The sequence below is a fragment of the Cryphonectria parasitica genome, assembly GCF_011745365.1.
Source record: "Cryphonectria parasitica EP155 unplaced genomic scaffold M406scaffold_4, whole genome shotgun sequence".
NCBI lineage: Eukaryota > Fungi > Ascomycota > Sordariomycetes > Diaporthales > Cryphonectriaceae > Cryphonectria > Cryphonectria parasitica.
This window is the reverse complement of record NW_024468912.1, coordinates 2,120,843-2,136,022: the sequence shown is the minus strand read 5'-3', so window position 1 is coordinate 2,136,022 and position 15,180 is coordinate 2,120,843. Positions and strand designations below refer to the sequence as shown.

Here is a 15,180-nt window from a genome sequence, read left to right as displayed (position 1 = left end):
GTTTGAGGGTTTCTGCAAGATGCACAACAGCGTGCATGTCGCTGCTCGGGTGACCAACCTCTTTACACGAGATCGTACTACCGGAGAGAGAGAGAGAGAGAGAGAGAGAGAGAGAGAGAGAGAGAGAGAAAGACGGTTCAATTCAAGAGAAGATAAGGAGAGACCGAGAGGGACTCGACTCTGATTTTCCCCAGCAGTTTGTTGAGATCAACTTGACGACTGGTATAGTAACATATCTCTGACGTTTCATCCCTCCCACCCTCATGAGCCCCTCCGACAAAGTGCGCCGGGGCCCTGGCAGTGCCGCCACCGGAGCAGCAAACCACGTCTTTCGGGGTCGTGGACCCAGCAGAGATGCATCTTCCTCCTCCACTTTGACGACGACAACGACGATGAACTCCTCCTCCCCCGCCTCTACCTCCGCCTCTGCTGCTGGCGCTGCTGCTGCTGGCGTCGCCGCCGCCGCAGTCCACACTCGCAAGGACGTCATCGCCCCGCCCCCACGTGCTCAGCTCACCACCTCCTCCTCCTCCTCCCCCTCGCCCGAGGACCAGACCTCCCGCGCCGCAGCCATGGGCAGCACCGCAGCGTCCCGGTCCCGGAGCAGAAGCAAGACGCCGAGCACCACCCGCCGCCCCGCCCTGCTGAGCCACCCCGAGGACAAGGACGCCCGCATAGCCTCGCTCGAGCGGGAGCTGTGCGGCATGCGGGCCGACTTTGCCCGCGACCTGGACAAGCTGTCCGCCAGCGAGAGCGAGACGGCCTCGTTCTGGCAGGCCAAGCACACGGCGCTGAACCAGCACTTCATCAGGGCCGACGCCGAGCTGCGGCTGCTGCGGGACGAGATGCACGCCCGGGACGCCACCGCCGAGGACGCCGCGAGGGCTCTGCGGGACGCCACGAGGCGCGAGGTCGCCGCCAGGGACGACGAGATCCGCGAGCTGCGCGCCCAGGTGCGGGGGCTCAAGGAGTGGGTCAGCACCAGCACGCGCCCGGACGGCACGGCCAGCACCAGCGACGAGGTCTTTGTGGAGGGCTGGGCGAGGCTGGGCAACGGCCTGCAGAACTGGGTCATCTCCAACTTCAGGCGCGCCAGGGTCGACCTGGCCAGGGCCGACGAGGACACCCTGCGCGTGCTGGCCGCGCTCGTGCCCATGTGTGAGGACCTCGCCCAGGCCGCAAAGGTGCACCTGCTGCAGTCTGTCGTGTCTGGGATCCTGGCACAGCGCATTTTTGGTGCCTACTTCGTGGGCCTGTCGGCTGAGCAGGAAGACCAGCTCAGGCGGACTGAGAGACTGATGGCCTCTTTCGGTAAGTTTGCTGGCCCCAACTATTTTTTTTTTCTTTCTTTTCTTTCTATCATGCATGTTTTGCTGGTGTCACACTGCCTGCCTGATAACCTTTCAAGCTCACAAAAACCAAACTCGTATCCTATATTTCAGGGTCCGTAGAGTCCGTCAACCAATGGCGATCTGTCACGCTGTCGGTCTTGAAAAAGGAAGCAGCAGAGCGCATGGAGGCACAAACTACGCAGACAACCGAGGACATCATCCGTCTCGTGAACCGAATATTAGGCGCCATCACAACCGACGCCGCCGCCGCCTCCTCCTCCAGGACCACCAACGGGAGCACGACGATACCAGCGGCAGAAGCGAGGGATCAGGCATTGCGCCAGCTGATCAGCAGCGCCATAGAGCTGTCGCGGCTGCTGGTGGTGCAGAGGGCAGTCCTCGAGGTCTGGACGCCCGGGATCGTACCGTACCAGCAGACCATGTTCGACCAGGCTACCATGGAAGATATTGGAGGTGAGGATGAGGAGTCGCTCGTGCAGAGGGAGATCTGCTGTGTTACCTTCCCGGGCATTATCAAGCGAGGCGACGAGAACGGGGCACAGCTTCAATTCAGAAATGTCATTTCTAAAGCGCGGGTCCTTTGCAGACCTGAATAAAAGGAGAGAAAACCGAAACATGATCTGTTTGTCGTCATTGTCGCAGCATTGGCATGTGCGATGCTCCAAGCGACGAGAAGGGGCCGCCGGAGCAATTCAGCGTGTGACCCAAAAATACTCATTCAACGCTCCTTTCCCAGTCGTATCGCCAGCGGCTCGTGAGCCAATTGCGTGATCAGGGTACCTGGTCCATGTTATCGATGTTGTATATTTCACGGGCATCAAATCGACTAGAGGCACAAACGAGGTACCTCACGTGTCTGGTTACGTCTCAACGAGACTCGTGTGTTTCTCGCCCCTCCTCCAAAAAGCGCGCCAAGCGACACATTCTTGGTGGCGGAATACAGCTGTCCACAATTCTTCCTTCGTTCTCGTACTCGGTTCGGCCAGATCTTCTCTGCCCTGATTCTCTTCTCTAGCCCAGCTCTATTTCTTACCCTTCAGGAGCCAGGCGTGCTAGTATACATCTTGCTGTTACGTATCACAAGGAGTTCAATTCCGTACAAGCAGATGATACTCGAGTTTGATAAACTACACGGGCCTGGTTTCCCGGGTGTTGAGGAAGCTGTCTCAAGCGATCAGTGCGCGCCACAAAATGGAGAAGGAAGAAAGAAAGTAAAAGGAAGAAGAAAGAGCAACAGTGCGGTTCTCGCCTATCCGGCAGCCGACGTGGCTTCCTCTTCGCGCCATCCATCCTGGGGCCGACAAAAAGACCGAAGGGAGGTTCCTGAGACTGGAGAGTTCGTTGGTGGTGGTGAGTCCATCATGCAGCCCTTCGCTCGGGGTCGAACTGTATCGAGAATGGCCCCATGCGGCCTGTGTTACGGTGGGGGTGGTCGAGGGAGAGGAGAGAGGGCAAGACCTTCCGATCGATCACCGCAGAGCCTCAAAATGGTTGGGGTCAAATCGCCTCCCCGGACCCGAGCTTATTCCTTCCCCCCCCCCCCCCCCAAACGTGCCAACCTTCCAGCCTGCAGTGCCGGCCGTGGCCGTGGTAGCAAATCGGCGGCCGGTAAAATCTGGCTAGAGAAACAGTGCAGCGTCAGGTGCTTCGATGGTTGCATGTGCATGCGCGCCGGCATCTAGTCGATGCGCATGATCGTATAGAAGGCGAGATCTAGAGTAGGACCATGGTGCTTCTCGATGTATCAAACGCTGTGGTTTTTTGGTTTTTTGGTTTGGTTTTTTTTTCGAACCTCCCGCAGCATTCTTCATTGTTCACGAGCACAATGATTGAATGAACGTTGTGATCGCCGAAGAGCTCGAGACTCACCGACAGCGGGACTTGATGGTCCACGCAGGGAATACAAAACTAACCCATCCCAGCAATATTGACTGGTCATATTGTTCTTGTCCAGCACAACCAAGTTAAAACCATCTCTCGAGGAATTAGTCAGTTTACAAAGGCGATAGCAGCTAGAGCCGTCCAATCCTGGGGAACACACAACCATACACGACGTACCACATTTGATCGACCGGTGAAGAATCGCCAGACGAGATAACCATTCCTCTTTTTTCTTGATTCCTCTTTCGATATAAGCCGGCCCTCCAGCTATGGCGATGTCGACCGAGGGAGGGGCGTGGCTTGCACAAGACTGGGTTACGCCAGCTTGGCTCGGCGGGCTGCATACTTGGGCACGCAGTAGAATCTGTCTCTCGAGACGGAGACTGGGGGGTTTGCAGGCACAGCTGTTGCGTATTCCCTTTGTTGCGTTATAAGGGCATGTGATGGTTCCTCCTTCACGTACATACCAGCTTTGACCTTGGGAATACGCATTCCCAAGAGACTTCTCTTTCTCTGCTTTTTCTTTTTTCTTCTTCTTCTCCTTCTTCTCAGGTTTCCAGAATTTGGTGTGGGAGACTTTTTGGAGACGCGTCAAGGGTGTCTAAACGCAGGATAACATCTGCGAGGTGTGCCGCCACGCCAAAGTGGGCTGGCCTGTTTCGAGATCTTCACCAATCACGGGAACCTCGTCCCACTGCTCTGAGGCTACGATGCCATCGGGTCAGCTGATGATGGCCACCCTGAGCCTTTGCCCTCTGCCAACCTCCTTGCATCTCTGGTGTATTCGCGCGTAGGATATGTCAAATACACTCTCGGAACATGGTCGAGCCTCCCTTGGCGAGACCTTGCACAGCATGCCCTGCAAGCGAATGACGAGTCGCATGCCGCCCTACGACGGGTCCGGGGTTCATTGAGCCGACTGGTTGGTGTCTCCGACCCGATGCTGCAGTGTGTCATCTGCACTGTACCTTTAGCCAGGTAGGGCATTCTGTGATCCGGTGGGGGGGGGGGAGGGGGGAAGCTGCTTTTGTCATGCAGGGTTGATCTCTTGCGTTGTCGTTGGCGAGGTTGCAGGCAGCGTCCCGCAGGGACAAGGAAGGGGTGTCCCAAATCTCAGGACAATCTGTCTCTCTTCCCAATTTTTCATACATAGCCGCGTCTTTCCCCCTCCCCTCCTTCCTGTCAAGGAGATGTTGGCTGACACGTTCTTCTGGCACCAGTCTTCCTCTCGTTCATCTCCTAGCAATCTTGACAATTTTCTATTACTCCAAGTCAGTCAGCATTCCAGGAGGGTGTGGAAGCCATGTCGAGCAGCAGGTCTTCCAAAGACAAGAGTGTCGACTGGGACAGTCAGTCGCTCAGCTTGAGCGACTACGGTGATTTCCCTGACCCTCAGAGCCCAGACCTGGATCCAATCTCTGTGTTGACCTCAGCACAGTTCGCACAGGGAGGATTATATCATGCACCACCCGACAACTCCCATCATGCAACCGTTGTCGCTCGATTTCTGGGATGGCCAGCACCCAGTCATGACCATTATCAGAACTTCCAATCCAAAGCTCCCACTGACAATACGACTGCGCATGGGTATAGCGGTGCTACCACCTCCGTCGCCAGCGCCAGGGCATCATCCTTGGCGGATCACGCTACCGATTGGGAGACCTTGTCGCAGTCATCGCAGGGAACTGTGTCGACGGCGCACGGGGCTGGCCGTGCGCACAGCGTGGCCAGCAGTGTATCCTCGGCGCCGTCAAGGCACAGCCGTGTCTCCAATGTGGACACTCATATCCATCGACAGCAGCCACCTCGCCAACGCTACCAGCTCCCTTGCGAGATCTGTGGCCAGACATTCAACGGCGATGAGCTTGCGGACTGGACAGAGCACACTGAGCAACACCTGCAAGGAACCTTTCCGTCTAGGCTGCGGTGCTGTATATCCACCTTTTCCTTTGCTTGCTCCCCATCCCACACCCCTCTTTTCTCTTTTCTCTCCTTGCCACGCACTCTTTCTCTCCAGGGGAAGACGATGGCATTTGCGCTGACTTGAAGCGTGTCTCTCAGGGTTCTGTGAAGATCTGGGCACATTTGACGCACTGACCAGGACAGGCGGCGATAGGAGAGAGAATTTTGTGCGCCGAATGGAACATATCCGTGAGCACATCGTGGCAGGCGAATACCGCCTCACAGATATGCGTCCGGACGGATTCCTCGTTGCTCATCTCCGCAAGCAAGGGCTCATCAATGAACAGACCTATCAGAGCATGCTGAGGCCTTTGAGCCTGCCGGCAGAGGTGGTGGCGGCGGCGGCGGCCAGCAGCAGCTATCAAACTCAATTTCCCCCTCACCAGAGCTCATGGCACCTGGAACCAGTCGTGGAAGAAGCTGGGCCGAGCTCGATCGCAGCGTCGAGTCATCGACGATCCAAGAAGAAGAACAGCCACAAACAGAAAGGTCGTGCCTGAATTCCAGAGCACACGAGTAATCCGTCCATCATAGAGGACTGCCGTGAAGGTTATTTTTTTTTCTTTGGCTGGAGTCAGTCCCCGCGATACGCCTTTTCGCAGCCGTTCGGAGGGCAAAGGGAAAAGACAGGACGGGAGGACCGGGGTTTGCTTTGAGGCTGGAGATTCTCTGTTGAAGTCGACTTCTTTCCTTCGAGCACTGGACCTTGTATCCGGCTAAAGAAAGATTCAAGGTCAAGGACAGATCTGAGATTGTACTGTCGGCTGGAAGGGCGGTATCGAACCGGAGGAGGTGCCCATTACGGGTCACTATCCACCTGATTGGGTGGTATGGCTTGTGTGTGTCGGTGTTGATCCTCATGTTTTTTCTCCCTCAGTTTCTGTTTCTTTCCTTCTCTCTCTTTCAGCGGCTCCGCCACACCCACTACATGCTCGTTCTCATCTTCAGCCCTCGGCCATCGTCTCGGGTGTCTAGGTTCGCAGAACTTGCTGGTGACGGAGACGCAGGAAGCCGTCGTCTCGGCGTCTCAGCCAAGCAATGACACTCGACTCCAGGTGATACGGTCGGAGCAGGATTCCACGGACGAGTGAAAAGGCGTGGTGAAAGAAGGATGCTGATGGTTGGTGATGCTGTTGATGATCTTGATGATGACAGATAGTCTTGTTCGCTGACTTTGACATTGGCCCATGGACATACGCGTATTGGCCACATCTCTTTGTAGCAGATTGTCGAGAGCTTCAGATATGTCAGTATCCTTTTCTCGAGACTTCAAAGCATGTTGTGTGATATGACTGTGACCAACTTTGGGAGGTAAACAGCGAACGCTGGTAAAGTTCAACTGAGCCAACAGCTTCCAGCAACACAAACCGCTGCGCATGGAGCACCTTACATGCTATGTATACATACCGCTCCTTTCCCAGCTTGTGTAGTTCTTTCCTCAGCAGACTTCTTTCGCCACGTGGCGATTACCCGGGCAATGTCCCCCTTCCTTTTCTTTCCTTTCGCAAGCCACGTTTGAATTTCTTTAGCAGTAGTCATGAATTTCTTCTTAACTTTTTTTGGTGTGTTCCAGGGGTGGGAAAAAAGAAAACGGAGCTACAGCCCACGAGAGTGGTTGCTTAAAGTACCTACAGAGGCGGTGTGACACTCGCCATACTAGTCGGGCGACTGCTCGGCTGCAGGAAAACTTGCTCTTCGCTTGGTCGAGCTTCCCGTCTGGGGTTGGTCCTTATGTCTCCCTTACGCGTTGCCCTGACCTTGTTTGTTATGATTTTTCTTCTCTCTTTTCGCTCTCTTTCTTTGTTCTTTGTGCGTGTGCGTATGGCAGTGACTAAATGTCCCCAGGTTCCATGAAGATATAAAGACTTTGAGCAAAACAGTCATTCTCGAGGGAGGCAAACTTCCGAGACTGGACCACACTGCTCAAAAAGGACAAAGGTGGCGAGTCAATCCATCGAGGAGGCATGATTGAGTAGGTGTGTGCCCTACAACCAATCACCACGAGTCCACAGCCTCACTTTTGTCCCCCAAGTCTCGTCAAGGGGGTATCATTTTCCCCCTAGGGCCACATACGCACACAAGTGCTTATCAGCAGGATCAGCAGAGACTACTTGTATACTCAACTCTGCTTTGCCCTGATCTTCTGGGAACAATGAACCGGCTTCGTTATTGCCGTCACTTAAAAATTAGAAACAGAGACAAAAAGAACAAGATTCCCAATCTTGCGCCTTGAAATGCTGGTACAACACATCTGCCCCCTCCACATCTCTGCAATAAAAGCCACTGACCCATCCAGTGTGGCAGATAGATAGTACCACCCTCCTCCCTCTGTGTCATTTACTGAAAATCAGCGTCGACCCGTCCATAACTGACCCCATCCACCTTGAGCTCGAACCCCAGGCCAGCGCTGTCCACGATCATCTCCAGCGTAAAGTCAAGGTTATCGAACTCCACCCCCCTCGTTGTGGTCAGTCGCGTGAACAGGCTCCGCGGCACGGCATTCAGGTCCGTCGTCAGCTTGCATACGTGCACCAGCTCCCGCGTGTATGCAGCCGGGGGTTCATCCGCCTCGCAGGCGATGAGGTCGTCCGTAACCACTAGAGACTGGCCCGGTCTGAAATTCCTCGTGTAGTGGAACGCGATGGGCGTAAGTGGTGATAATGCATCGCCCTGAGAAAAAAAACCCCATCCATCATCGCCAGCGTTAGAGAGGGAGACCTGTAGTCGGACTTCCGAGATGGACATTGAATTGGAGCCGTGCTCACCTTTGCGATATGCCATTGCATACGATCCGAGACCATCCACCGCTCCCACAGCGGGCTCCAATACCTCTCGCTGACGCTGTGTTTCTCTTCGTCGAAGACAGTGGCGTAGCTCGTGCCGTAGTGCATCCTCGCCTTCCGTGAGATGACCATATTTCCTTCCAGCCCTCGCAACACCGCGCCGCGTACAACCGCTGTCCACGCATACACAGGCTGCATGACTTCAATATTCCCGCCCTCGCCTACACAGCCGACGCTGAGGGCGTGCGTCGGTCTCTCGCTATAAGGGGGCGGGGCAGCGCTGGTGAAGTGGGATTTGAGGCGGCGATACAGGTAATCGGACTGCCCGAACCCGCCGACGAGGATGATGCCCGAGACGATGCCGCCCTTGGAGCGCAGCCCTTCCACTTGTCCCTGCACGAGGTCACAGACTTCCTTGACCACCGGCTCAAAGATATCCTTGACCTGAGCTGCGGTCATGACGAGGAAGCCCGAGTCGAGGCCGGCTTCTTCGTCGTCTGGAAGGCCTGGGAAACTGGGCCCGGTGGTTCTTTGGTTAGCTTGACCTGACCTGACCAGTCGGCACAGTGAGAAGTAATGGGGTGACTCACGGAACATTGATTTCCTGGTGCTCATCCTCGTTAAAGTTCCTCTTGACAAATTCCTCAAAATATTTTAGTCCCATCTGCCACGTCTTATTTTTCTTCACCTTCATCTCGTCGAACCTGCTCTTGCCAAGCCGATTCTTGATGTGCTCCTCAAACCTGTAGTTCACAAAAGCACTGCCGCAGAGCCCACCAGTCCCTACAGCCGACTCTTCCACCTTGAGTGGCTTCAGAGAAATGATCTTGTATGCGATGAGACTAAGGAGAAGGGGGAAGAGCATGGTCAGCTTGGTGTGCGTTCCCCCGACCCAACGCCAAAAGGGGTTTTCACTCTCAAAGAAAAGGGGCATGCAGCTCCACCTACTCTACGGTGCCGCCACCGCCGTCGCACACGATGAAGTTGTCCCCCACGTTCAGGTGGTTGGGCTGTATGGCCTTGAGGGTATACACAGCGGCGGCCTCGGGCTCGCTGATCATCTGGATGGATGACTTGTCGCCCATGCCCGCCCTCTCGGCAGCCTGCAGCGTCGTGTTCTTGGCGGCATCAGACCACACGGCTGGGCACGTCAGGACGAAATCGACCCTGGTGCTCTCCATGAACGACTCGCCGTACCGCCTTGTCAGCGTGTCCATGGTGTGCCTGTGGATCTGGGTCAGGTAGTCCGACACGGCGTCGACGACCGTCTTGTTGAAACGCTTGAGCTGGGCCGCCGTCTCGAGCGGGCTCACATAAAAGGGCAGCTTCTGCGACCGGTCGAGAAACAGCTTGATACACCGCAGGCGCGACTCCTCGGGCTTGAACTGAAAGCCCCATCTCACCGTAGGCTCGGTGCCTGGTGGGCTGTCGGCGGGGATGTCGTAGGAGATCTCTGTAGGCACCTTGTCCGAGGTGATACCGTTGCCGCCCGGCCATGTCTTGATGATCTCTATGTCATCTGGCGTAGACGTGTAAACCGCGGCGACACTAAGATAAGATGTGTCAGTCCAATGCAGTCCATATATATATGTATGTATGTATATATATATTTATGAGAGCGAGACAGTCCGCCAGGAGGCGTGGATCGTGCAGCAGCAGATACATATGAGGACCAATGCCCGCCCGAAGTCAAGCGCCACAGGAAAAAGTAGGCCGGCCCCTCCCCTCCCCACATAACCAGGTGGCTTAACTTACCCTGAGAAGGTAGTACCAAAATCGACGCCGACAATCAGCCTGTCCGCAACGGGCGCAAAGTCCCTCACGGGTGCCCTAACGGGCCCATTGATAGCCTCAGTGGACGAAGACACTCCTTGACCGGTGAAGTAATTCCTGCTCTCCTTGTTCCTCTGGCTCACGGACTGCGTCGTTGGTGAACGGATTGGTAGGCTGGCGCTCATCTTGGCAGAGTAGAGATGTGGACTCGCCAGGTGCGGGCTATCTTGCCAGACCTAGAGTCATGCTCATATGAGGGAAGGAGGAGAACAAGAAGAAAGAAGAGAGAAAGAGAGAGACAGAGAAGTGTGTGCGCGTCAAGATATGGGTATCCAATGAGGAGGTGGGAATTTGAGTGGAAAGCAGGATCCCTTAGGAGTCGTGGGTGTCGAAGAGCGCGGTGAATCGCAGTCCTTTTTCTTTCCCTTCCTCTTCTCGTTTCTATATACTAGACCTAGGGTGACACTTCTCTCTCTGAGGATGGGGCACAGTGAGGCGGGGCGATGTGTGGCGCGCAGAGAAAGGCCACACCTAGGAAGACCTAGCTGAGTGTGAATTCGCTGTCGCCTCGTCTCGTTGCAAGGGAAAACCTAAGGATGCTCTTGTTGAGGGATTCAGATCAGGTGGTTTGAGGGTGGGAGGTATTGCGACACACGACGCAATGACAGGCGGGCGGTGGGGTTGTTGAAGGGTGATGTGTACCTACCAACTTGGGTCGTAAGCGAGGGGCCGCTGCTTCGCCTTGCCCCTGTGAGTACCTAAATTAATATGGGCACCCTAGACTGCCAACTGCATATAGTACGTACAGTCAGTCAGTACAAAATCAATGCAGCTTTAGTGCTCCTCGACTTTACCCCCTCTTCCCCGTCAACACGAGAAGAAGAATACACAGCCGGCCTTTTTGTATTCAATCCATCTTATCCGATTCCAAACGCTGGGCTTGAGAGGATCTTTCATGGAGTTTGACGTCACCTACTTACTCCCACCCAAGAAAAATCCACCAGCCTCTCTTAAGTTTTAGGAAACAGCCAAAGAATTCTGCTGCCTGGCATGGTATGTCAGGTCTACCTAAGCCCAAGCCCCTAAACACCCGCCGCCAACGCCAACGGGCTTGTTCGCTACTACTGTACAATTCCAACGGGGAAACATCGGACGGTAAAAACGGTACGGATTTAGTGTACCGTGCCTAGATGGGCTCCTGCTGCGGATCTGACCTGCAGCTGCTGCAGCCAGCATGCGCACTTGCAGTTGCAGTAGCTTCCTCCAGCCCTATTCTAGGCCTCATTCATCTCACCGTGGAGATTAAGCATTATTATATCATCAGCCAGCAGCTTTTTCTGGCATTGTACACCACACCTGTGCCCCCCCCCCTCCCTTCAAGAGACCTGCCTGCCACCAGCAACTGTGATCAATATTACTTGTAGTCATTTCACGCACAGGGACATGTCCATAGAGGTAGCAATCATGATTGTTCAAGGACGTTCTAGACGCCGTGGATTGTTTTATTTTGCCATTACCGTCTTCCCAGTTTGTGAAGAGTCCCGATTAACCCGCCCAGCTGTCTGTCTCATCGCCGCCACCCAACAGATCCAAAAAGAACAAACAAAAAAGGAAAAAAGCGGAGAAGGGTGGTCTCTATATACAGAACTTCACAGCCTGCTACTCGGCAATCAGTGACAAGAGTGAAGTAAACAGGCCTCCCCCAGGCCTGAGCTGGGAGTGCGTGACGAGCCATTTGCCAACTCCGTTCAGCCTCTTGTGTACACACTTATAAGACACAGGAAACAATAATGAAAAGAAGGAAACAAAGATGAAAAGTAGAAGAGGTTTGCCTATTCTTTGGCTCGTCTCTCTGCCTTCCCCCATCCACGCCAAAAAAAAAAAAAATTCCCTATTCTTCGCACCACAGCTCGACAGCCAAGCCAACCCCTTCAGCCCTCAAAATCCAGAGAGGTGATAATGGACTGTCCTGCTCGATCTAACGACAAAACACGATCAAAAGGAGAACGAGAAAAGATAAAGACAGAGAAAAGTCTCCGACCGCTTTGTCGTGCTGTGCAATCTATAAGGGGTATTGTGTAGTATGACGACTTGTTGACGCGAAAAAAGAGACACTGCCCGTTCGTGACTTAGAAAGCCCAACAGGCGAAGTATTTTGTATAGTGAAGCTGAACAGATCCAAATGCAATTGCCGCCCATCACATTGCCGCCAACCTTGATCGGACCTGGCCCGAATGAGTGACGTGATAATAATGTTGTTGTTCCCTGATGCCCAAGAAAGAAGTAGAAACAAAAGACAAAAAAAGAAGCAATGGAAAAACTCCGTATGGAAGATGACCGGGCCCAAACCCAAATTTTTTCTTGTCGCCCGATGTTGAAAAAAAAAAAAAGAAAAAAAAAGACCCTCCAGTTCACACAAAACGTCTCTAGAATCGATTGCTTGCTGCCCAGATGCTCGCGGATGCCGAAGCTGCCCACTCGCTCTCCTCGTAGGGTGGTGTCGGCCATTTATAAGCCGATGCCTTTCTGTTGTTCAAGTCCAGTGGCTTGGGCTCGATCGCCTCCTGCCCTTCACCAAACAGGCAGACGTTGCCGCTGGCTGACGGCGAAGGTGTCGGGTAAGGATTTCGAAACCCGGGATTGCCGGGCGATTTCCGCGCGTTAGCCGGGCCGTTCTTGTCAATCCGCCTCACCGCCTTCTGTGTCGAGGTGAGAGCCTCGTCGAGGAGCTCATCTTCCTCATCAGGCGCGTCGTAATGGTGGACGCCATGCGCTGCCTGCGCTCGTCGTGTTCGGCTGGAGACAGGACCTGTCGCCCGTGAGGCTCCGGACAGGTTATCCGCCGATCGAGGCTGGTGATGCGGTATGGAGTGGTGGCGTTTGAGGTTGCTTGTGGAGGAGATCTGGTGAACGGCAGGTGTCGGCGCGTGCAGATTGTCCGAATGCTGTTGAGCCTCTCTCAACGCTCTGTCGAGTGACTCGTGGTTGTCCTTTGCTACCGGCGCAGGAGGCGGGTCGATCACCATGGACGACCTGTTGCTCGCCCACGGGCCACAGCCGGCCGGTGTTTCCATGTCCGGCTCGATAGGTGATACCGGGGTTTGATGCCGTCCAGAGAACCGTCGCGCCCTCTTGCGCAGGTGCGAGAAGAAGCCCTCCTTATGGGCACTGGGCGGTGACACGAGCCCTCCGTGGCCGTTGAGAGCACGCTCAGCTTGTTGTCTATGCATATCTGCGTAGTGATTCGAGCTTGACTGAACCGACAATTGGCGTCCGATCTTCTTGGACTGCTTCTCCTCCATATGGCCATGCCTGTGGGCGTTTGCGTACGCATCGTTATACGAAGGCGTCCGCTGCGCGGTCACGGCATCCGACATGGGAGAGATGGGCCTAATAGTGGGAAGAATCGGCATAGGCGCCACGTTTGATATCCCATTGGTCCATGTGGTTCTCTTGTTGGCAGGCGGTCGCGACTTGGCGGGCATGATGGGTGCGGGATCGACTGTCACATGCACTGGCTGCGGCTTAGCAGTAGGCGCAGGTTCCTTTGCAACCACCACCACCTGAGGAGGAGCCGCCGCCGCCAGATCGTTCGAAGACTCGGAGCGGCCGATCAATGACTTCCGGAACCAGGACGGCTTGGAGGAGATTGTCGGTGTGATCGCGTCCTTGGAGCTGCGGCTGAGTTCTGAAGGCTTGCGGCCTAATATCCTCGAGGCCGAGGACTTGGGGCGCGTGGGGTCGACCGCGTCGGTAAAGTACTCGTGGGCAAGGGCCTGGGTGGATGTCGGCCTGTTCTTGGGATCCCACATCAGACACCAGGTCACAAACTGGCTCAGCGACGCGGGCCACTGCGGTGTCTGCAGAATGGTGTCCATCGAGTGAGGAGCCATCTTTGGGAAGGAAAAGCCCAGCTTTCCGGCCAGACGGGTGCCCTCTCGCCAGTCGCCTCCGCCTACGCGCTGACCCGCCTTGTTATACCAGTTTCCAGGACTGCCCATGATCTCACAGACCCTCCAGACTTGGTCCACCTCGTTTCCACCGGGGAACAAAGGCTTCAGTGTTGCAATCTCCACAGCCATGGCACCGATGGCCCAGATGTCGACAGGTGCAGAGTATTCGCCGGCGCGTAACAGGACTTCGGGTGCTCGGTACCATCGCGTCGAAACATATGTCGTGTATGGCAACTTGGAGTGTGTCTCTCTTGCCAGGCCGAAATCGGCAATCTTGACGGTGTAGGTAGGAGGGGTGGAAGGGGGTGTGACCAGAGATGAGTACCGTCTGAATGAGTTTGTTGTGTCTTGGTGGGATGACGTCGAGACCAAGATGTTCTCGGGCTTGATGTCCCTGTGGAAGAAACTGTGGGCATGGATGTGCTCCAGACCCTGCATGATCTGGAACAGGATGCTCTTGACACTTGAGTTGTCCAGACACTTGTGGTCTCTGGCCTTCATCAGCTGGTATAGGTTACCTTCCATGTACTCCATGCAGATGTGGAGCTTCTTGGTGAAAGGGTCGAGGAAGATGTCCAGGGCTGGGACGAGGTGCTGATGAGGGGGGAGTGTCCTGAGGAACACAACCTCGCGGAGCTCTAGACAAGGTGAGAATGACTCAAAGGTCTTCTTCATGGTTTTGATGGCAATCTGACACTTCCATCAGCACAAATACTTCATCACGCCGTGGGCACATGTTCAGGTCATCCCAAGTGCAGACTTACCACAGTTCCTCTCCTAGCGACACTAGCCCCAGCAGTGCGAACCCTGGCCAGGACAACACTGCCAAAGCTTCCGTCACCGATCTCCTTGAGAACCTCAAACCTGTCCTCCAGTGCCATTGCGCTGGAGCCCACAGCGGAGCCGCGATGGGTCAGATCGTGTGCGACAGTCATGATGGAGGTGTGATGATGGCAGAATCCGGGGTTTGAGAGGTGGAAGAGCGTGGATGAGGTCGCCGTCTGCTGTCCCTGGCAGGTATGGGGTACTGTCACAGCTGGTGGTCACCGGTTGAGACAGTGCTGTTTACCATGCGCGAGACGGCGCGTGAGGGTGTCGAGGTGAAGCTCTTCCGAGTAGAGCTTACTACCGTAGACGAAGCATCCAGGGTCCAATGGTCTGGAGGTGCCAAAAGGTCGACTTATGCTAAGCGGTGGATACGATAACTAGCCCAGTCCTGGTCGTGGCCGTAGGTCGTGGTGGTGGTCGTGGCCGTGGTCGCAGGTGGCCTTTCGGATTTGTTGATACTTGGAACAACACCTGGGATGTGGTGGTGAGGAGGGAGGGAGGGAGAGACCAGGTTGGAGTCGAGTTGAGGGGATATGGATGACAATAGGAAAGATCCCAAAAAAAAAAAAAAAAAAAAAAAAAGAGTGGACGGGCCTCCTGAGCGGTTGGGCCTGGAATGATTAAAAGGAAAAGTTGAAGAGATTGATG

At 54.9% G+C, this 15,180-nt stretch overlaps 5 protein-coding genes across 5 annotated transcripts; 2 read left to right on the top strand and 3 right to left on the bottom strand.

Annotated features, from left to right (window-relative positions):
- Positions 1 to 1,153: 1,153 nt before the first annotated feature.
- Positions 1,154 to 2,079, top strand: M406DRAFT_356085 (uncharacterized protein; the record flags this gene model as incomplete). Its single annotated transcript, XM_040923355.1, has 2 exons — positions 1,154 to 1,311; positions 1,443 to 2,079. Coding segments are annotated over 2 exons (664 nt in total), but the record flags the coding sequence as incomplete, so codon positions are not given.
- Positions 2,080 to 4,512: 2,433 nt separating this feature from the next.
- On the bottom strand, positions 4,513 to 5,422 carry M406DRAFT_322114 (uncharacterized protein). The gene is made up of 2 exons (XM_040919603.1): positions 5,295 to 5,422; positions 4,513 to 5,164 (listed from the first exon to the last, which is right to left on the bottom strand). The coding sequence occupies exons 1-2, from the start codon at positions 5,378 to 5,380 to the stop codon at positions 4,984 to 4,986; spliced, it is 267 nt and encodes an 88-aa protein (XP_040776814.1). The 5' UTR covers positions 5,381 to 5,422; the 3' UTR covers positions 4,513 to 4,983.
- A 389-nt stretch (positions 5,423 to 5,811) lies between these two features.
- Positions 5,812 to 6,483, top strand: M406DRAFT_356084 (uncharacterized protein). The gene has a single exon (XM_040923354.1). The coding sequence runs from the start codon at positions 6,055 to 6,057 to the stop codon at positions 6,235 to 6,237; it is 183 nt and encodes a 60-aa protein (XP_040776813.1). The 5' UTR covers positions 5,812 to 6,054; the 3' UTR covers positions 6,238 to 6,483.
- Positions 6,484 to 7,338: 855 nt separating this feature from the next.
- Positions 7,339 to 10,441, bottom strand: M406DRAFT_346044 (uncharacterized protein). Its single transcript, XM_040922136.1, has 5 exons — positions 9,734 to 10,441; positions 8,927 to 9,526; positions 8,569 to 8,820; positions 7,961 to 8,492; positions 7,339 to 7,865 (listed from the first exon to the last, which is right to left on the bottom strand). The coding sequence occupies exons 1-5, from the start codon at positions 9,934 to 9,936 to the stop codon at positions 7,533 to 7,535; spliced, it is 1,920 nt and encodes a 639-aa protein (XP_040776812.1). The 5' UTR covers positions 9,937 to 10,441; the 3' UTR covers positions 7,339 to 7,532.
- A 1,736-nt stretch (positions 10,442 to 12,177) lies between these two features.
- On the bottom strand, positions 12,178 to 14,639 carry M406DRAFT_38688 (uncharacterized protein; the record flags this gene model as incomplete). Its single annotated transcript, XM_040924068.1, has 3 exons — positions 12,178 to 13,269; positions 13,315 to 14,394; positions 14,469 to 14,639. 3 exons carry the CDS (start codon positions 14,637 to 14,639, stop codon positions 12,178 to 12,180), a joined length of 2,343 nt encoding a protein of 780 aa, XP_040776811.1.
- Positions 14,640 to 15,180: the final 541 nt, after the last annotated feature.